Genomic DNA, 22,730 nt, shown 5'->3' with positions numbered 1-22,730 from the left:
GGCATTTATAATCCAAATCTGAGCATATACACTTGACTACAGCAACCATCTGGCTCTTCTGGTCCTTCTCTCAGGGACAGAAGACAATGGCTTCATGAACACAGAGATCAAGGGAAATCAGCTGCTTAAAGAAAGGTGGTTAGACTTTCTCAAGCCTGATCCTTGTTCTTGGAGAAGACAGGGCTCTTGTAACTCAATTTTTCAGTATCTCCCTGGTCTTCCTTGTCTTTTGTAACCAACAATGTGGCCATGGGCAACAATCAACTGCACTGGGAGAGGATGACAGCTGAAGAGTTGTGCAGAATGGGAGGAGAAGTAATGGCATTTGGAGCAGCAAATCCTCCCAGATGTGAGGTACTGAAGACCAGGGAAGAAAGAACACCGCCTCTTTTCTAGGCTATGCCGCTTCTTTCATACCATAAATATTTAAGTAGCTACTTCTGTGCTAGACATTCTGCTAGATCACAGGGCTACAAAATAAATGAAACATGGTGCCTGCCCCAAACAGTTCATGGTCTAGTAAGTAGACAGATAAAACCACTACCAGGGAGGCCTGAATAATATGTTATGTGAGCACAATGGCAGGAGTGGCCAACTCTGAGAATGAGGGGAGAGTCTGGGGCAGGGCCAGGGAGAGCCTACTGTATTAGTCAGGGTTCTCCAGAGAAACAGAAGTGTGTGTATGTGTGTGTGTGCATGTATGTGTGTGCACATGTATGTGTGTGTGTGTGTATATATATATACTCTTCTGTATAAAAATAATAAACCCATCTATCTAAATCCACATATATGGATTTATTACAGGAATTGGCTCATGCATTATGGAGATCAGAAAGTTCCTCAATATGCTACCTGCAAGCTGGAGAACCAGGGAAGCTAATGTGTGATTCAGTCCAAGTCCAAATTTCCGAGAACCAGGGGAGCCAACTGTGTAACTCTCTTCAAGACCAAAAGCCTGAGAATAGGGTGAGGGTGAGGAGTCACTGGTGTAAATCCTGGAGTCTGAAGGTTGCAGAACCAGGAGCTCTGATGTCTGAAGGTAGAAGAGAATGGATGACCCAGCTCAAGAAGAGACAGCAAAACCTTTCTTTTGCATTTCTGTTCTATCTGGGCCCTCAATGCATTGGATGGTGTCTGCTCACATGCGTGAGGGCAGATCTTTACTCAGTCTACTGTTTTAAACGTGAACCTCTTCCAGAACCATCCTCACAGGCACACCCAGAAATAAGGCTTTACCAGCTGTCTGGGCATCCCTTAGCCCAGTCAAGCTGACATGTAAAATTCACCATCATATCTGCCAAATGAGGCAATGCCTGAAGTGAATTTGGGAGAATGGTTTGGGGTGATACGAGTAGCCAAAATGGAGAAGGGCAACCCTAGCGGAGGCATGGCCATGTGCAAAGTCATGATGGCACATTGTGGGATGGGGAATAGTTTGGTAAAACTGGAAAATAGGGTACAATGCAGGCAGATGAAGGATATAGAGCAGAAGAAGGCTAAAGTCAACATATGAACCCTTCTACTAAAATGACTTTATTCTAAGTGGAAGAAACATTAAATGGTGTTAACCACAGGACAGAGATGATCAAATTTACATTATAGAAAAGCACTGTTCCATAGAACTTTCAGCAATGATAAAATGTTCTGTAATCTTTTCTATTGAACATGATAACCAATAAACACATGAGGCTGCTGAGCACTTGAGATGTAGCCAGTGTGACAGAGGAATGGAATTTTTAAATTTAAATTTAGATATCCAGATGTGGCTCTTGGCTGTCATATTGGACAGGTTGACTCTAGAAAAATCCCTCTGGCAGCCATATGGAAAATGGATTGGATGAGGACAAGACTGGAAGAAGATAGAAGACTTGGTAACAATTCAGGTGAGAATTAGTATCAAATTAAAGCTGAAGCCATGAGAATGGAGTTGAGAAGACTGACTTGAGAACTACTTAGGAAATGAAAGGGACAGAATTTGATATCTCATTTGACACGAGGAGGCAGCCCTGATCATGAGAAGAAGAGTGGTATCAGGGGTAGGGACAAAGAAGTATACTGAGGAGGATAAGGAGGCCGAATCTACAGGTTGCAAAAGCCAAGCAGTCGAACTTGGATTGACATGGTAGGCGGGAGGAGGAGGTGGCAACACATACATCTTTGTCTGGCATATCACGCTGCTCTTTGTTTAATGCGCAGGACGATTGTAAGGAAGAGACAATGGAGGCAGAGAAAGCAGTAGGGAAGCTATAGAGATAATTCTGGCGTGGTTGAGTGTGGTCTGGACTAAGGTAGTGGTAGCAGGAGGGTAGATACCTGGGTGAATTCAGGCCAATGGTAAACAATGTCATTTGAGCATAAAGGATTATGGAAAGAGAACAGTCAATAAGAAATCCATGTTTCTAATCTGATAGGTGAAAGGAAAAGGAAAAGTGAATTAATGATTGTTAAGAGCCTGCGAATTAGGCACTGTGCTGGATACTTTCACAAAAGTGTCGTCTTTGGGATACTGGACAAATTGGTGGTGTCACTGATGGAAATGGATGGGCCCAAAAGGGAGCATAGTTAGGAAGTTCCACTGAATATATTTTTTGCATTTTATTTATTTATTTTTTTCATTGAAAGATACTCAGATATTTTCTGTATTTTAAATTAAATCAAATTTTTTTAGAGACAGGGTTTTATTATGTTGCCTAGGTTGGTCTCGAACTCCTGGACTCAAGCGATCCCTTCAGCCTACTCCCTGCTTCCCAGAGTGCTAGGATTACAAGCATGAGCCAGTGTGTCCAGTCCTGGTCTCGCTCTCTCTTTTTCTTTTTTTTTAAAAAGGAGTTTTGTTCTTGCCACCCAGGCTGGAGTGCAACTTCTGTCTCCCGGATTCAAGCCAGTCTCCTGCCTCAGCCTCCCGAATAGCTGGTATTACAGGTGCATGGCACCTTGCCCAGTTAATTTTTACATTTTTAGTAGAGACGGGGTTTCACCATGTTGGTCAGGCTGGTCTCGAACTCCTGACCTCAGGTGGTCTGCCACCTCAGCCTCCCAGAGTGCTGGGATTACAGGTGTGAGCCACTGCAGCTGTCCAGCTCTGATGACTTTTCATTGACTCAAAACTTAGTCATATGACTAAGTTACTTAGATGCAGTAACTACTTAGATGCAGGTAGTACTGGGAAATGTAGTCTTAGAGCAGGCAGCCACCTCTCAGGAACTCTGTACTGCACCAATCCTTGCTGGGTATACCGTTGACTCTGTCCCATTCCCATTTACTCCACCTCTTCAGGGCCACACATGTAGCATATTCATATTTTCCAGTTGTTTTACATGCTGGGAGCAACCATGCCCTGGCTATCTAAACAGCTACCCTCAAAGTCTTCTGAAATTTACTTCTAGAAAAAACACATTGAATGAGATAAAGAAATAAAGAACAAGTCCCATAGACTAATTAGGTCATCAATAAATCAAGAGTAAAAATGTAGAGAAATGGGGAAGTTGGATCTACATTGCCTTCTTAAGAAGTGTGTGTTGAAGGAAGCACCTCTATTTGTTCTTTGAACTGCTCAGTATGATGTGGGCTGTTACAAAGCATGAAATGGTAAGAGATTTCAGTTGTATGGTCTACAAAATTGCCTATTAGCCCAATATTCCAAGACTCAAGTGAAATTAATTCAATCTGAATTCTGACAGATATTTGCCAACCTGCTGCGTTGTATAAGGTGCTTCTATGGAAATCTTTTTTTTTTTTTTTTTTTGAGACGGAGTCTCGCTCTGTCGCCCAGGCTGGAGTGCAGTGGCCGGATCTCAGCTCACTGCAAGCTCCGCCTTCCGGGTTTACACCATTCTCTCGCCTCAGCCTCCCGAGTAGCTGGGACTACAGGCGCCCGCCATCTCGCCCGGCTAATTTTTTGTATTTTTTTAGTAGAGACGGGGTTTCACCGTGTTAGCCAGGATGGTCTCCATCTCCTGACCTCGTGATCCGCCCGTCTCGGCCTCCCAAAGTGCTGGGATTACAGGCTTGAGCCACCGCGCCCGGCCTTCTATGGAAATCTTAAAGGAGAAAAAGAAAAAGAAAAAATCCCGGGTCAGCCCTTGTCCTCAAAGAGTCTAGAGCTTTTATTGTTAAATAGACCTTTATTGAGCCCGTTTTTGTCAAATTCTTACAAAATGCATGTCTCTGAAGTGATGTATTTTAGACATGGAAACAACATGCAGTGTAGGCCAGGGTGTGGTGACTGATACCTGCAATCCCAGCACTTTGGGAGGCCAAGGAAGGAGGATTGCTTGAAGCCAGGAGTTCAAGACAAGCCCTGGCAACATAGCAAGACCCTGTCTCTAAAATAAATAAATAAATAAATAAATAAAATAAAATAAAATAAAATATTAGCTGGGCATCGTGGTGCATACCTTTAGTCCCAGTTACTTGGGAGGATTGCTTGAGCCCAGGAGTTTGAGGCTGCAGTGAGCCATGATCACACTCCTGTACTCTATCTAGCCTGGACAACACAGCAAGACTCTGTCAGAGAGAAAGAAGGAAAGAGAGAAAGAGAGAGAAAGAAAGAAAGAAAGACAGAAAGACAGAAAGACAGAAAGAAAGAAAGAAAGAAAGAAAGAAAGAAAGAAAGAAAGGAAGGAAGGGAAAGAGAGAGAGGGAGGGAGGGAGAGAGAGAGAGAAAGAAGGAAAGAAAGGAGAATGTGAGAGAAAGAAAGAAGGAATAAAAGAAGAAAGAAGGAAAGAAAGAGCAAGAGAAAGAAAGAAAGAGAAAGAGAGAGAGGGAGGGAGGGAGAAAGAAAGAATGTGAGAGAAAGAAAGAAGGAGCAAAAGAAGAAAGAAGGAAAGAAGAGAGAGAGAAAGAAAGAAATAAGAAAGAAAGAAAGAAAAAGAAAGATAGAAAGAAAGAAAGGGCCAGGCGCGGTGGCTCAAGCCTGTAATCCCAGCACTTTGGGAGGCCGAGACGGGCGGATCACGAGGTCAGGAGCTCGAGACCATCCTGGCTAACACGGTGAAACCCCGTCTCTACTAAAAATACAAAAAACTAGCCGGGTGAGGTGGCGGGCGCCTGTAGTCCCAGCTACTCGGGAGGCTGAGGCAGGAGAATGGCGTGAACCCGGGAGGCGGAGCTTGCAGTGAGCTGAGATCCGGCCACCGCACTCCAGCCTGGGCGACAGAGCGAGACTCCGTCTCAAAAAAAAAAAAAGAAAGAAAGAAAGACAGGCAATGCAGTGTGGTTGAGCACTAGGTGTTGACATATTTTTACCCTGCTAGCAGTGCTACCTCCTGTGGACTCGAATTCTTAAACTTAGGGCAGCTAAAGAGGGGAAAATGTGAAAATAATGCAAAAAGATATTTTACAGACTGATTTCTAATTTTCAGTCAAAAATCTCTGCCAGATTTTGAGTCAGAGTTCATGTCAAGAGAGTGAAGTCTCTATTCCTTAAATCTCCACTAAGTCTGAAGCAAGATGATTGAATTACGCACTACTTTATTTTTGCTCATTTGCAAAATGAGAATAATGGCTTTCAACCACTTACCGTGCAGGGTAGCTCTGGGCTGACAGAAAAAAAAGGCATTGTAAAGACAAGGTACTATTACATAGGTGTAGGCTTTCCTTTCTCCTAGAACTACTGCTAGTAGTAACAGACACCTGGGGTGGGAAAAAAAAAAATCCTCCTTAATAACAAATGTATAAAATAACTTGCTCTGCCCAGCTGTGTATTTCACAGAAAAGCCAAATGGGACTGTGTGAAACAAGAGCTGATGAGAAAATTCATGCAATTAGAATGTGAATTTTCGAAGCTTTTTAATTTAACAGCTATAAAATAAAAATAGAAATGGTGTCTTGCTATGTTGGCCAGGTTGGTGTTGAATTCCTGGCCTCAAGCAATCCTTCCATTTTGGCCTCCCACAGTGCTAGGATTACAGGTGTGAACCACCTCACCCAGCCTGGAATGTGAATTCTTCATAGGGAGTTTGGCAGAGTTAACTACCAGGGAGTGCCCTAACAGGAAGTACCATTGTCAAGGTTCTGATGAAAGCTGGAATCTGCTTGCAGTGAGCAAAAACACTTGGTATAATCAGGCTGAGAATTCTACTCTGGTTTGGTTAACACTGGGGTTTCTGAGCTCAGAAGATAAACCAGACAGAGGCCATGGGCCAAGTGAGTATCCCTACTTTACAAGAAGTCCTTAGATCAGGGGACCTGGAACAGGGAGGTCCACACTTTAAAGAGAGGTGGAGATGTGCTCTAATCCCAGGCAGGCACATAGCTGGGTTCTGGACACCATCTCATGGTAATGAGGGCTGAGCAAGTGAACAAGTCCTTAACCTTGACTGTCTTGTCTAGAAACAAAAGTGGGTGATCTTAGATTTGTGTTTCCTGATGCCCAGAGGTCTAGGGGTAATTCTCAGTTTTCAAAATGATTAATAGAAACCTTGCCTTTATTTAGAATCTGACAACATAGGCTAAAGCAACCACACTATCTTCACTCTGAACTGAATGATTTCAGCTCTGTGTAGTCACGCTAATTGTTTCATGTTAACCAAAAGCCTACATTTCCACAATTACATAGATATTTAATAACATAGAAAAATGCTTGTTAAGAAATACCCTTGGTGAAACTTTCTTTTTTTTTTTTTTGGAGACGGACTCTCACTCTGTCACCCAGGCTGGAGTACAGTGGCGCGATCTAGGTTCACTGCAACCTATGCTTCCTGGGTTCAGAATTGTTGAGGCGGCAATTCTCCTGCCTCAGCCTCCGAGTTTCTGGGACAACAGGCGCACGCCACCACACCCAGCTAATTTTTTGTATTTTTAGTAGATATAGGGTTTCACTGTGTTGCCCAGGCTGATCTCGAACTCCTGAGCTCAGGCAACCCGCCCTCCTCGGTCTCCCAAAGTGCTTGGATTACAGGCATGAGCCACTGTAGAAGAGTAACCAAAAAAAAAAAATTTTTTTTTTCTTGGATGGTAGAATTGCAGGGTTCCAAAAGATGCTTTCCATCCTAGGGTTTGCAACGATGCTAACAAATTGGGCGGCAGAACTTTACTCATTGTCTAGTTTCCTCTGGTTTTCGACGTACATTGCTGGGTGTGTATCATGACAATAAGTAGAAATGCCTTTAGTCTTTTGGTTTTGTTTGTATTCTTTTGGTTGCTGTTGGTGATCCACACACTGCTATTGGCTCAGAATGATGTTATTGTTTTCTCTGTTAAATGATGATGACACAGGTTAATTTCTGCAACCTGATTGATTATTAAGTGAAACCAAGCCAGTAACAAGTCATAGTTTAACTATGCAATTTAAAAAAGAACGGTAATAATGAGCAGGACCCAGGGTTTCTGATCCCAGTTCATATTCCTAGGAGAACTTGAGAGGAGAGACGGGAAGAGCTGCCATATTGGGGAGCGAGCAGAAAAGGAGGAGAAAACCTATGTTTTGACTAAAAGGAAGAGTAGCCACGAGTATAATGTTAGGTCAATCAATGTATGAAAGGGACATTATTGCGTTTGTTATGCCGTTGTAAGACACAATGCCTTTATCACCCATGCCTGTCTAGGTTCTTGGCTCTAAGGACATTCTTTTTAACAACGGCATGCATGACAAGTTCCACTTCCATCTTAAGATTTGAAGGATGTAGCTCTGCATGAATCACTTCTGAAGTACTGGAATGTCAGCCAAACCCCAAAATCACTTGTGTGAGTTTGGATTTGTTTGCACCCAACAATGCACGTATGTCCCACCCTCCCTTTTAGGGTGAAGTAAACCTCTTGTGCTTGGGACACATCTGTAGCCTTCACACCACAGGTGGGCCTCACGCAGGTGTTTTCCTTTTGTCCTCTCAGAGTCCTCCTAGAAGCACAACTGAGAATCAGATGTCTTGGGTCCAGCTGATTATTCCTGTTTTTTTAAAAATATGGGTAAGTCATTTACTTTCTTTAAGCATTCTCTTTCTACATTAAAACATGACAGCCCCAGCCAGGTGCAGTGGCTCATGCCTGTAATCCCAGCACTTTAGGAGGCCAAGGCAGGTAGATCGCTTGAGTCCAAGAGTTTGAGACTGGCCTGGGTAGCGTGGCAAAACCGTGTCTCTGCCCAAAATACAAAAAGTTATCTGGGTATGGTTGCGTGCACCTGCAGTACCAGCTACTTGGAAGGCTGAGGCCAGAGGATCACTTGAATCCGGGAGGTGGAGGTTGCAGGGAGCTGAGATTGCACCACTGTACTCCAGCCTGGACGATGGAGTGAGACCCTATCTCAAAAACAACAATAAAAACAAAAACATGACAACCCCATTTTGCCTTAAAAATATGTGTGCCTTATATTTGCTGCTTTAATGTCTCAAAGCGCTTGCTCATAACATTCCTTCATTTAAACTTCGGAATAGCCTTCCTCCTCCCACCCATCAAAGTGTCCTCATTCTCATTACTCATCTTTATATCTCTGGTATCCAGGCCTGTGGAGTGTAGTTGTTTCCTGGATGTTTGCTTTAGACATATAATCTTTAGAGAGATGACTCTACTAGCAAATATTAACTTTAGATATGTAGCTTTTATTTGATCATCTTTATAGCTGTTCTCAGTGGGCAAATACACTTATTGTACTTTGACATCACAAAGTTATTTTTAAACTGCAATGACAACATGAAGTCATTGATATCACTTATCCTCTGACTAGGGAATGTAATAAAACACACTAAAGAGAAATATTGTCATTGTACAGTACAATACATTTATATGTCATGCTGTTAAGTGTTGCCGTTTATAGCAAAATATGAAGCCCTGTAAGGACAAAGCCTTGATTTGAATCCAGGGATGGTCATAGCTGCTGCCGAGGTTTCTGATAGCATCACAACATCTCAGCAAAAGGACTTGGCAGTGTGGAAGAGTTACTGGCCAGGGCAGAAAACAGCTTTTTTTTTTTTTTTTTTTTTTTGAGGCGGAGTCTCGCTCTGTCTCCCGGACTGGAGTGCAGTGGCCGGATCTCAGCTCACTGCAAGCTCCGCCTCCCGGGTTTACGCCATTCTCCTGCCTCAGCCTCCCGAGTAGCTGGGACTACAGGCGCCCGCCACCTCGCCCAGCTAGTTTTTGTATTTTTAGTAGAGACGGGGTTTCACCGTGTTAGCCAGGATGGTCTCGATCTCCTGACCTCGTGATCCACCCATCTCGGCCTCCCAAAGTGCTGGGATTACAGGCTTGAGCCACCGCGCCCGGCCAGAAAACAGCTTTTTACATTTAGACTTTGCTTTCACTTTCACATGTTAATAAAGTAGTTTTTGAATCTTAGCCATTTGTTGAATGCTTTCCTACAAATAATCTTGTCTGAGAGGACTTTAAAAAGTATATAAAATCTTTCTCACTTTTTTTTTTTTTTTGACTCGGAGTCTCACTCTGTCACCCAGGCTGGAGTGCAGTGGCATGATCTTGGCTCACTGCAAGCTCCGCCTCCTGGGTTCTGGCCATTCTCCTGTGTCAGCCTCCCAAGTAGCTGGGACTACAGGCGCCCACCACCATGCCTGGCTATTTTTTTGTATTTTTAGTAGAGACGGGGTTTCACTGTGTTAGCCAGGATGGTCTCGATCTCCTGACCTCGTGATCCGCCCGCCTCGGCCTCCCAGAGTGTTGGGATTACAGGTGTGGGTCACCACGCCTGGCCACATTTCTTACGTTTAGTAGATATTTCAGCTCTGCAAAAATTCTTAATAACAGCTTTAAGATACAATTTACATACGATAAATTCATAAAGTGCACCATTCTGTGGTTTTTAGTATATTCACACAATTGGTGATGTGATAGTGGTGATGCATAACCATCACCACTATCTAATTCCAGAACATTTTTCTCCAAAAAGAAACCTCATGTCCAATAGCTGTCACTCCCCATACAATATGTGGTCTTTTTTGGTCTGACTTCTTTCACCTACTATAATGTTTTCAAGGTTCATCCATGTTGTAAGCATGGATCAGAACTTCATTTGTTTTTATGTGTGATAGATATTCCGTTGTATGGATATACCAAATTTTGTCTATCCATTCATCAGTTGGTGAACATTGGGTTGTATTCATATTTTGATTATATGACTAACGCTGCTATGAACATTTATGTACAAGTTTTTGTGTGGATCAATTTTTTTTGTTCTCTTGAGCATGTTCTTAGGATTGGAATTGCCAGATCACATGGTCATGTTACGTTTAAGTTTTTGAGGGATTGCCAAAGTGTCTGCACCATATTACATTCCCATCAGTAAATTGTGAGAGTTCCAACTTCTCCACATCCTCACAAATACTTGTTATTATCTATCTTTTTGATTATAACTATCCCAGTCTGCGTGAAGTAGTATCTCATTGTGGTTTTGGTTTGCATTTTCCTGATGGCTAATGATGGTGAGCATCTTTCCATGGTCATCCTTATCGACCATTTTTATATTTGCCCACTACTTTTTAAAAAATGGTTGAGTTGTAAGAGTTTATTCTGGATATGAATTTCTAATTAGAAATATGATTTGCAAATATTTTCTTCTATTTTGGAGATTGTCTTCTACTTTTTTTTTTTTTGAAATGGATTCTCACTCTGTCTCCCAGGTTGGAGTGCAGTGGCACAATCTCAACTCACTGCAACCTCTGCCTCCTGGGTTCAAGCGATTCTCCTGCCTCAGCCTCCCTAGTAGCTGGGATTTCAGGTGTGCGCCACCATTCCCAGCTAATTTTTGTATTTTTAGTAGAACATTTTGCCATGTTGGCCAGGCTGGTCTTGAACTCCTGACCTCAGATGATCAACCCACCTTAGCCTCCCAAAGTGCTGGGATTACATGCATAAGCCACTGTGCCTGGCCATCTTTCACTTTCTTGAGGGTGCCTTGGAAGCACAAAAGGTTTAAAATTTGATAAGCTTCAAATGACCTTTTTCTGGTTTTGTTTTGTTGTGTGTGTGTGTGGTGTGTGTGTGTGTTTTGAGACAGATTTTCACTCTGTCGCCCAGGCTGGAGTACAGGGCCATGATCTTGGCTCACTGCAACCTCTGCCTCCGGGATTCAAGCAATTCTCTTGCCTTGGCCTCCAGAGTAGCTGGGATTACAGGCATGTGCCACCATGCCCTGCTAAGTTTTATATTTTTAGTAGAGATGGGGTTTCACTGTGTTCCCCAGGCTGGTCTTGAACTCCTGACCTCAGGTGATCCACCCACCTCGGCCTCCCAAAATACTACGATTACAGGCATGAGCCACTGCGCCCAGCCCAATTTATCTTTTTCTTTTGTTGCTTGCGCTTTTGATATCATAGCTAAGACAGCATTGCTAATCCAAAGTCATGAAGATTTACTCCTATGTTTTTCCCTTAGAATTTTATAGCTTTAGCTTTATAGTTTTATAGTTTAGCTCTCTATATGTAAAATTTAGAGATCTTAAATCCATTTTGAGTTAATTTTTGTATATAGTATGAGGTGGGGATCCTACTCAATTCTTTTGGGATATCCAGTTTTCCCAGCAGCATTTATTAAAAATATTATTTTTTTCCCATTGAATAGTCTTGGCACCCTGTTGAAAATCCAGTGACCATAAATGTAAGGGTTTATTTCTGAGCCTTCAATTCTAGTCCATTGATCTATGTTTATCCTTATGCTGGTACTACACTGTCTTGATAACTGTAGTTTTGTATGAAGTTTTAAAACTAGGAAGCGTGAGTCCACTGACTTCATTCTTTTTCAGAACTTTTTTGGCTTTTCTAGGTCTCTTGCATTTCCACGTGAATTTTAGGATCAGCTTGTCAATTTCTGCAAAAAAAAAAAAAAAAAAAAAAAGGTTGGGATTTTGATCCCTATCAAAATCCATTGCGTTGAACTGTAGGTTGCTTTAGGAAATATTGCCATCTTCACAATATTGTCTCCTAATCCATGAACATGGGATACTTTTCCACTTATTTAGGTCTTTTAACATTTCTTTCAAAGAGGTTTTGCAATTTTTATTGTACAAATATTGCATTCCTCTAATAACTTAGAGGGCCTAAGTGGGTTCTGTTTTAGTAGGGTGTTCTCCATGTAAGACCAAACATCAGTCTGGGGAGACGGGGCGGGGGTGGGGTGGTCTCCTCTGTTCTGCGGTCAGCACGGCAGGTGGCGTACCTCACTCAATCTCTCTTAGCTTATCTGTAAAATTTAGCAGATAAGCCATCTAAAGGATTTCCTCTAAGGTTCGTTTCCAGGTTGGCAAATTACAACTCGCATTATTGGCTGTCTTTTAAATATGTACGTTCCACCACTCCCAGTTCCCTGGCTCAGCCTGTGCCTGCAGTGCCACAGGGATCCTAGGTGCACAGTGTTGAGGAGTTGATGGATCAGCACTTGGCTGGGAAATCGAAATGTCTTTGATGTGAGTTCTGTAGGTAGTGGCAGTTTCCTCTGCTCTCAACAAAATTCATTTGCAAGCCTCCTTTACTCCTAGGTCACAGGTGGCTTTTCAGGCTTTGACCTGAGCGGTGAGTATCCAGAGAGGAGAACGATCTAATTAATTTCTGTCCTGGCGCCTGGAGGGTTCGAAGATCCCAGGCTCCCGCTCTGGCCGCCTGGGTGGGAGCCCGGGAACGCCTCTCCCATTCCCCGCCCGCGAAGTTTGCAGCGCGCCTCGCGCGGGAGAGACGCCGTCTGCTGGCCCGCGGCTGAGCGCTGTCAGTTCCTGATCCGGCCGGTGCCCGCTCCAGCCGCTGCAGGTTCCCGAGCTGAGCGGCTATCCCCACGCCGCGGGCTTCCAGCGCGTAGAGCAAGGGGAGCCGCCCCGGCGCAGCCCATACCCGCGGCTGCGCTAGTCCCGGCGCTGTAGTTCGGGGAGGCGCGGGCGGAGAGCGGCGGTGCCCCCGAGACCCTCTGTGGACGGCGCAGGCGGGAGGATCCTGCGCGGCGGGATGGCGGCGGCCGCGCGGCCTCGGGGTCGGGCACCGGGGCCAGTCCTGCCGCCGACGCCGCCGCCGCCGCTGCTGCTGCTGCTGCTAGTGCTGCGGCTGCTGCCAGCCTGTGGGGCGACCGCTCGGGATCCTGGGGCCGCGGTCGGGCTCAGCCTTCACCCGCCTTACTTCAACCTGGCCGAGGCAGCGAGGATTTGGGCCACCGCCACCTGCGGGGAGAGGGGACCCGGCGAGAGGAGGCCCCGGCCCGAGCTCTACTGCAAGTTGGTCGGGGGCCCCACCGCCCCAGGCAGCGGCCACACCATCCAGGTGAGGGCGCCTCGGAGAGAGCCGGGGTGGGCGCGCCTTCTCCTTCCCGCGCCGGCCAGACACCCGGAGAAGGGAACCGGCCCCTTCCCCACGCGCGCTAGTGGTTCCGAGCGACCGGGGAGGGCAGCCCCCATCCCCGCGCGCGAGGGCCCACAACCCAGGAGCGATCCCGGGAAGCACCGCCTCGGCACCACCCGCCCAAGGCCAGGAGGGGAAAGCACGCGAGGTGACCGGAGGCTGTGGTCAGGTTCAGGCAGGTGGAGGGGAAAGTGTGAGGCTGCGCTCTAAGAGATGCAGGCGCCTCGGCCCTTCCCGCCTCCGTTATCCACGGAGCGTGCCGCCAGGCTTGAGTCCCCGAGGGTTCAGGGGCGCCTCCTGCCCCACCTCCCGTACCTTATTCGGAGGAGCTGGTAGCAGTTACCTTCTGTGTTGTATTTTAAGAGAGAATTGTTAGGTTATAACAGCGGTATCACTCTGATGTTACTGAAAAGATTTCACTTCACCGCACTGCCCGAAGTGCCACCATCCACTGGGGGCGAATGAGACCTTAGGCGGACAAAGATAGAAATGGCTCTCGGAGATCCGAGCCTCACCGCGAACAGCTGGGGCAAACGACATTGAGGTGCAGCTTAAGCAGCATCTTGCAGTGCCTGGCCCTTACTCACAGGTCTCACTCTGTGGCCACGCTGGAGTGCAGTGGTGCGATCACGGCTCCCTGCAGTCTGGAACTCCTGGGCTCAAGGGATCCTCCCGCCTCAGCCTTGGGCGTAACTGGGACTACAGGAGTGCAATTGCCTGGCATTTTTTTTTTTTTTTTTTTTTTTGAGACAGAGTCTCCCACTGTCACCAGGGCTGAAATGCAATGGTGTGATCTCGGCTCACTGCAATCTCCGGCCTGGCAAATATTTATTTATTTATTTTTCTGTAGAGACAGAGTCTGGCTATTTGGCCCAAGCTGGTCTCAAACTCTTAGCCTCAAGCTGTCCTTCTGCCTTGACCTCCCAAAGGGTCAGCAGAATTTGAATCTAGTCCTGACTTCAAATCCTCGACACTAAGCCCAAATTGCCTTCTTCTTCTGCAAAGTATTGTTGAGGATGTTGAGGAATAGGAAGTGTAGTGGGAAGAGGGAGTGATTTTGGAGCTTGGGTTCCAAAAAAGCAAGGCTGTCATTGGGTGACTAGATTAGTGCTTTAGAAACTCTTTTGACCATGCACTTCCATAAATGACAAGTTCTTGAACATGTAGTGCCATATGTGCTTACTTATAAACTATATGCATGTATTAACATATTGATATGTGTTGCACATATTTTAAAATATGCAAAAAGAGAAATCTAAAAGATACAATAACAATGATGAAAATACTTTTTACCATATTTCTATATTATGTATATTATAAAACATGCTAGAAATGAAACTAAAAATATAAAATAACAATGATGAAAATACTTTTAATTTTATCAGTCCCAAATAGTTTTGCTTTCTCTATTTTATGAGTGTGTGTTTATAAACACACAAATATGCAAATGTAATTGTGTGTATAATTATTTTTGAGAAATTTAGTTTAGCTCTTATAACAATTCAGTTTTTATTTTTATTTTTATTTTATTTTATTTTTTTTTGAGACAGAGTCTCGCTCTGTCGCCGGGGCTGGAGTGCAGTGGCCGGATCTCAGCTCACTGCAATCTCCGCCTCCCAGGTTTACGCCATTCTCCTGCCTCAGCCTCCCGAGTAGCTGGGACTACAGGCGCCCGCCACCTCCTCCGCCTAGTTTTTTTCGTATTTTTTAGTAGAGACGGGGTTTCACCATGTTCGCCAGGATGGTCTCGATCTCCTGACCTCGTGATCTGCCCATCTCGGCCTCCCAAAGTGCTGGGATTACAGGCTTGAGCCACCGCGCCCGGCCCAGTTTTTAATTTAATTTTAGTTTTGAGACAGGGTCTCAGTCTGTCACCCAGGGTGGAGTACAGTGGTGCTATCTTGGCTCACTGCAGCCTCCACCTCCCGGGCCCAGGTAATCCTCCCACCTCAGCCTCCCAAGTAACTGGGACTATAGGCACACACCACCACGTGTGGCTAATTTTTGTATCTTTTGTAGAGACAAAGTTTTGCCATGTTGGCCAGACTGGGCTTGAACCCCTGGGCTCAAGCGATCTGCCCACCTTGGCTTCCCAAAGTGCTGGGATTATAGGCATGAGCCACTGCACCCAGTCTGATTTTATGTTATACTTGATTTTAGTGGTTGTTATAGCTGAAAAGATACCTCAAAAAATATGTAGATTCAAATGGAAGAACTGCATTGACCAATCACATAATTTACAGAGTTCAGTGCAAAGTGGAAATGTAGAACCCTCGTTAAAAAATTATTTTAAGTATCAAGATGGTGACAGTACAGCATTGAAGTAAGTGAGGGGCCCTTCGAAGTGTAGGGCTCCATGTGACTGTACAGGTCTTTTGCTGTCTAAGCTCACTAAATCATGGTACTATAGCTCTAGCTCTGCCTCATCCTTCAGTTAGCCTAAACATTTTTAGAAGTAGAAACTTGGCCAGTAATTGTTCACTTCCAAGTTGTATTCAGCACTTCCTAGTAGAAAAGTATTACATTTTGGTTTTTTTTTTTTTTTTTTTTGAGGTAAAGTCTCTCTTGTCTCTCCCAGGTTGTAGTGCGGTGGCGCGGTCTCAGCTCACTGCAAGCTCCACCTCCTGGGTTCAAGCAATTCTCCTGCCTCAGCCTCCCAAGTAGCTGGGATTACAGGCACCTGCCACCATGCCCGGCTAATTTTTGTATTTTTAGTAGAGACGGGGTTTCACCATGTTGGCCAGGCTTGTCTCAAACTCCTGACCTCAGGTGATCCACCCGCCTTGGCCTCCCAAAATGCTAGGATTACAGGCATGAGCCACTGTACCCAGCCTGTTTTGATGTTTTAAGCAATAGATTCAAGACTCGTTGTAAATCTTTTGTTGGAAAATATTAATGTTAGAAATTTTTTTTCCATGAGAAAAGACTTATTTCTGTCATTCTGATGCTTGTTTTCTATATGCCTTACATATTTTTTGGCTACTCTCAATTCTTCTATTATTGTCTTCCGGTTTAATTGATTTTTACCATTTTGATTCTCTCCTCATTTCCTTTTCTATATATATTTAAGTTTTTTTAGTACTAAGTCTGAGGATTACAATTAATATCCTAAATATATAACAATCCAGTTTGAATTGATACTAGCCTAACTTCGATAGCATCCCAAATTTTGCTTCTATATAACTCTGTCCTTTATGTTATTGTTGCAAATTACATCTTTATACATTGTTGTTCATTATTATAAATTTATAATTATTGTTATTATATATGCATTTGTCTTCTAAATAATACACAAAAACCAGTTAAAAACCAAAAATATGGCGAGGCATGGTGGCTCACGCCTGTGATCCCAGCACTTTGGGAGGCCGAGTCAGGCAGATCGCCTGAGGTTGGGAGTTCAAGACCAGCTTGGCCAGCATGGTGAAACCCCGTTTCCGCTGAAAATACAAAAATTAGCCTGGTGTGGTGCAGGAGCCTGTAATCCCAGCTACTCGGGAAGGTGAGGCAGGAGATTCGCTTGAACCCGGGAGGCAGAGTTTGCAGTGAGCTGAGATCGCGCCATTGCACTCCAGCCTGGGCAACAAAGCAAGACTCCATCTCAAAAACAAAATAAAACAACCCCAAAATACAATAATACTGGTCTTTATGTTTACATATGTAGTTACCTATACTGCTGTTCTTTCTTAGTATGGCTTTGCATTACTGTCTAGTGTCTTTTCATTTCATCTTGAATGACTCCTTTTAGCATTTCTTGTAGAGTAGATCTGCTAGCAGGATTCCCTCAGCTCTTGAGAGTGAGACTCTGTCTCAAGAAAAAAAAAGAAAAAAGAAATGTACAGTGCATTATATACTGAACACATTTGGCATGCTAAACAGTCCACTGGGACACAGACTTCTGTAGCCTTTTATATTACAGAAATAGTAACTTGTTTTAGTACTGTTTTAATAACTAGATATTATTTGTTTAAAGATACTTTTTTATCAGCTCAAATAACATTTTGGGGGGAGATTTTAATTTTTAAGGGTAATTTAGTGGCAATAATACATTTTTCCAGATCATATATTTATTCCTGGTTGTAATTTAGGCATTTATGAAACCTGTGTTAACCTCAGCATTCTGGAACCATTTGCCTAATTAGGAAAAGATTTACTAAGTGGCACCTGACTGGTCTAAGTCAGTGGAACTGCCTATGGTTGTGCTATATACATGGATTCCTGGTCAAGTGCGTGAGTGGGGCTGCCCGGGCAGGGCTGCATCTGCTCACAAGCAGGGAGTCTTTTTCTGCTTTGCAGTAAAGAACTGTTTGAATGAGGTAGTAGGGCACTGATTAGATCCCTCATGTCAACAGGGTGGAAACTGCCCTGAGGAAAGCCAGCTTCTTGAGTCCCATGTGTCCTGCCAGTTTCTTAGCGTCAAAAACATATTGTATTCCCTCAGTGGTTTTCCCATCCTAGAAGCTCAGAAAATACATGTGGAGTTAATACATGAATATTAACTGGAGAGAAATACGGGTTTAAAGTGATTATGCATATCTTAATTGTGAGAGGTGGGAAATAGAAGTGAGTTCTCCGTTACTTTCAAATTACACCATATATTGTGCATACTGTGTATAGGAGTGATAACAAATACAGGGGGCAGAACGGCAAGAAGGAGGAATGGTCTAGTAACGAGGGGCTCTTCTCCTCTGCTGAATGCGGGGTATTGATTTAACACACACAGACAGCACTTACTGATGCTTGGCACAGGTCTAAAGCATATTACACATTGACTTCTTGATTGTCACAACAATTTATGAATGTATGAAGGAGGTACAATTAGCATGCTCCTTTTACAAATGAGGAAACTGAAGCACACGGAAGTTAAGTGATGTGTCCAAGATCATACAGCTAGTATGTGGTAAAGCCAGATTTAAACCCAGGTACTCTGGTTGCAGAATTCACGCTCTTACCTGCTATACTGTGCTGTCACAGACATGCTGACTACTTCCTCTGAGTTCCAGGTAAAGTTTGCATTGCCTTGCTAATTCCACTCATCACCTTGGAGCCATTCATTTTCAAGTCTGTCTCCTTATTAGGATCGTGAGCTTCCTGAGGGTGGGGCCCTGTCTTCCTGTTCATGTCTGGACAGAGTATTGAGATTCCCTATAGAGAAGAATTCCTGTGCAAAGTATGCTGCACTGTTTCCTTGTGGAAGCTTGTCTTAGACACTCTATCAATGCTTTTTGAAGAAATATTCAAAAGGCACCACCACCATAGAATTTACTTATCAGAGCAACACCCTGCTGGAATTGCTGTTTGATTTTAAAAGTACGTGAATTTCAACAATCTGTCTTCTGGAAGACAGGTGTGGTCCTGCTCTGTCTGATGCAGTGACTGAGCCCAGTGCCTAGGACTGGACTCCCAGAAGCTGGAAGAGGCAAGGAAGAATCCTTCCTCTACAAATTTTAGAGGCAGGGCAGTCTTGCTGACACCTTGATTTTGGTCTTGTAGCCTCCAGCATGGTGAGAGAGAAATTTCAGTTGTTCTAAGCCGCCCAGTTTGTGCTACCTTGTGTGGCAGCCTTAGAAACTAATGCGGTAACTAGCTTTAATCAGTTAACCAGCAGTTGTATTGACCATTCAGTGCGTGTGTGTTATCCCTGTATGGGAGAGCAGCAGAGAGGGGACACTGCATGAGGCTCTGTGTGTAGTTCTAGGGTCTTGGTTTGTGAGACTTTGCAACCTGATGACTCAAAATGTGACTCCTAAAAAGAATGAGAAGAGCTCTAGGCTGAACAAATATTTAGAGATCATGCACGTTAACAGTCATCCTTAAGGCCAGGCCTGGTGGCTCACACCTATAATCCTAGCACTTTGGGAGGCTGAGGCGGGTGGATCACTTGAGGTCCAGGAGTTTAAAACCAGCCTGGCCAAATAGAAAAAAATTAGCTAGGCATGGTGGTGTGGGCCTGTAATCCCATCTACTTGGGAGGCTGAGGCAGGAGAATTGCTTGAACCTGGAGGTGGAGGCTGCAGTGAGCCAAGATCACAGCACTGCACTCCAGCTTGGGTGACAGAGTGAGACTACGTCTCAAAAAAAAAAAAAAAAAAGATAAATATTTGCACTTCTTTATGGCAGTAAGCTGCGTTGTGTGTGTCTTATCCTTGATCCTTGCTTAATGCATGTGGGGTGGCCCAAGTTTAGGGGTGGTGCATACCTGTGAGCCTTGGATCCACTATTTGAACAGAGCCCAGTGGTTGGATAATTCCTTCACTACTAGTGAGGGCTCAGAGGGCTGCTTCAGGGGAGGGAAGGGATGGAATTGTGAAATGAAAGCTCCTATTCCCTGTGTCCTGTGATTGGCGTTGCAGAGACTAAATATTGCAAAACATTTGTGTGCATGAAAGACATTGGTGGCAAAGATTCTATGCAAGATAGTTTGCCTAGTAATTTGATAAGAATGCAAACATTTCAGACTTTTAAATTTTCTTACATGTTTCCAGGCTGCTTTCCTATTTTATTGTGATGACTTATCACTTACTGTATCTTTAATGTGCCACTGAATTCTAAATGTTTTTGATGAACTAGAAAAAGTAGCAGAATGTTCTGGGAGACTTCATTAGGAAAATCACTAAATAAGCTTGTTATAAACTTGTTGAGTTATCTTTCTTTCATTTTATTTCATTATCTTCTAGGTAAACTTAGTAGACTTTTCTTTGAATAAAAATATAGCTGTTAAAATAAAATTTTCTGATAGAAATGCTAAGAGCAGATGAAATCCTTTTTTTTTTTTTTCCTTTTGAGATGGAGTTTTGCTCTGTGGCCCAGGTTGGTGTGCAGTGGTGCGATCTTGGCTCCCTGCAACCTCCGCCTCCCAAGTTCAAGCAATTCTCCTGCCTTAGCCTCCCAAGTAGCTGGGACTACAGGCATGTGTGACCACGCCCAGCTAATTTTTGTATTTTTAGTAGAGATGGGTTTCACCATGTTGCCTAGGCTGGTTTTGAACTCCTGACCTCAAGCAATACACTGGCCTTGGCTTCCCAAAGTTCTGGCATTACAGGTGTGAGCCACTGCACCCTGATAGATAAAATCTTTATTCTCTCTCTCTGAGCAGGTGCTGGCTTAGGAGAGGCTCTTTCAGCCTTTCCTATACTTCATGTTACCTGAAGCATCCTCGTTTTCTTTGATCACTTGCCTTGGTTCTGGGGTGTGGTCTTTCTCTGGCTACTCCACATGTGACTGTCACCGCAGTTTAAGAAAATTGTAGCTGAAATAAGCCGCAGTAGAACTGCCTGACTAAATATGAGGAAGAGGAGGCCAGGGGCCTTTAGAATCATTACAAAGATGTTTGTAAGCAGCGGTTCTCCATCTTCATGGGAGATTAAATAAGAACGAGCGTGTAATGTTGCAGCACTAAGTACTGGGGTTTGCTACAGAGAAGAACTTCCTGTGCTAAGCGTGCTGCACCACTGAAATGATTTCTGAAGAGGAGGGTGAGGAGTTCATTTGTAGATCAGAATCCTCTGTGTGATCTTTTAGGCCCCAACATTTACAATTACAGGGCTTTACTTGGGAGGCCTCATGGGGGACAGCTGCCCTCCCCACACCTGACTTGATGCACAGTGAATGCATTGCAATTTTCTGGAGGGAGTTTTGGTCAAGGATGCAGGCTTTCCTGGCCCAGGAGCCTCTCATACGCACATCTGCATTCCTGACCCAGGAGCCTCTATTCTGGGGGCTCCCTTATCAGGAGTCTTGGCTGAGGTTCTTCCCAGGTGCCTCCACTGAGACTTCCTTACTAGTGCACCATACAGTTTGGGAATCCTTCATCCAAAAATCCGAAATCCCGAATGTTCCCAAATCCACAACTTTTTGAGTGCCAGCATGACATTCAAAGGAAGTACTCATTAGAACTTCCTGGATTTTGGATTTTTGGATTTGAAATGCTTAACTGGTAAGTATAATATAAATATTCCAATATAAAAAAAATCTCAAATCTGAAACCTTTTTGGCCTCAAGTATTTCGGATAAAGGATACTCAACCTGTGTCAGTTTGCTCAGGCTGCCATAGCAAAGTACTAGAGCCAGGGTGGCTTGAACGGCACAGTTTGATTTTCTCACAGCTCTGGAGGCTTAGAAGTCTAAGGCATGGGTATGGCTGGTTTCTTCTGAGGCCTCTCTCCTTGGCTTGTAGACGGTCACCTTCTGCCTGTGTCTTCACGTGGTCTCCTCTCTATGCGTATGTGTCCCCATCTTCTCTTCTTATAGGGATTGCAGGCATATTGGATTAGGGCCTACCGTAATGACTTCATTTTACCTTAATTATCTCTTTAAAGGCCCTGTCTCCAAATACAGTCCTATTCTGAGGTCATGGGGGTTAGGACTTCAATCTATGAATTTGTGGGAGGGGGTGGGTATTGGGGGGAAATGGAACATTGGGGAGCCAGCCTGTTTCTCTCTCTTTTTTTTTTTTTTTCTTGAGATGGAGTCTTACTCTATCACCCAGGCTGGAGTGCAGTGGTGCAATCTCCGCTCACTGCAAGCTCCGCCTCCTGGGTTCGCACCATTCTCCTGCCTCAGCCTCCCAAGTAGCTGGGACTACAGGCACCCACCATCATGCCCAGCTAATTTTTCTATTTTTTGTAGAGACAGGGTTTTACCGTGTTAGCCAGGATGGTCTCAATCTCCTGATCTTGTGATCCGCCCGCCTCAGCCTCCCAAAGTGCTGGGATTACAGGCGTGAGCCACCGCGCTGGGCCTGTCTTCTCTTGTATCTCTTGCCTGCGCTGTCACAGTAAGTTAATAAAGTCTGGGTTGGTGCTTCATTTGGACTCATTGTCTTAATTTGCCACTTTAACAGCTGGAAGCTCAACAGAGGCTGGAAGACTGACTTTGGAGGTGATTCTTTTTTTTTTTTTTTTTTTTTGAGACGGAGTCTTGCTCTGCCACCCAGGCTGGAGTGCAGTGGCCGGATCTCAGCTCACTGCAAGCTCCGCCTCCCGGGTTTACGCCATTCTCCTGCCTCAGCCTCCCGAGTAGCTGGGACTACAGGCGCCAGCCACCTCGCCTGGCTAGCTTTTTTGTATTTTTTAGTAGAGACGGGGTTTCACCGTGTTAGCCAGGATGGTCTCGAACTCCTGACCTCGTGATCCGCCCGTCTCGGCCTCCCAAAGTGCTGGGATTACAGGCTTGAGCCACCGCGCCCGGCGAGGTGATTCTTAAAGTAGATTCCAATCAACTAATAAGAATGGTGCTGCCTGGGGACTTGCATGCTCACGCACTTGTGGGTAATGTCCATTCACTTCTATATTTAGCAAATATTTTTTGGCATCTACTATGTGCCAGGTATAGGGGATGGTGATATAAGGGGCTGGAAGTATAGTTACAAGGTAGAAAAGGCCCCTGTCCTCACTGAGCTAACGTCCCATGGGGAGACTGTAGCCATTGAGTAAATATAATAATCATAGGTTGTTATTTTGCCTTAG

General features: G+C 44.5%; 1 protein-coding gene across 2 annotated transcripts in view; it reads left to right on the top strand.

The window, feature by feature from the left end:
* Window positions 1-12,638: 12,638 nt before the first annotated feature.
* Window positions 12,639-22,730, top strand: part of LOC117064053 (laminin subunit alpha-3-like) — a 98,222-nt gene continuing 88,130 nt past the window's right edge. For both annotated transcript variants that reach the window (XM_033178114.1, XM_033178113.1), the window contains exon 1: window positions 12,639-13,188. In XM_033178114.1, the coding sequence (XP_033034005.1) occupies window positions 12,880-13,188 (309 nt within the window). In that variant the 5' untranslated portion in view covers window positions 12,639-12,879. The remainder of the gene's footprint in view (window positions 13,189-22,730) is intronic.

The sequence above is a fragment of the Trachypithecus francoisi genome, unplaced genomic scaffold, assembly GCF_009764315.1.
Source record: "Trachypithecus francoisi isolate TF-2019V2 unplaced genomic scaffold, Tfra_2.0 Lachesis_group19, whole genome shotgun sequence".
NCBI classification, from domain to species: Eukaryota; Metazoa; Chordata; class Mammalia; order Primates; family Cercopithecidae; genus Trachypithecus; species Trachypithecus francoisi.
The sequence above is the reverse complement of the archived record's forward strand: the minus strand, read 5'-3'. Positions and strand labels throughout refer to the sequence as shown.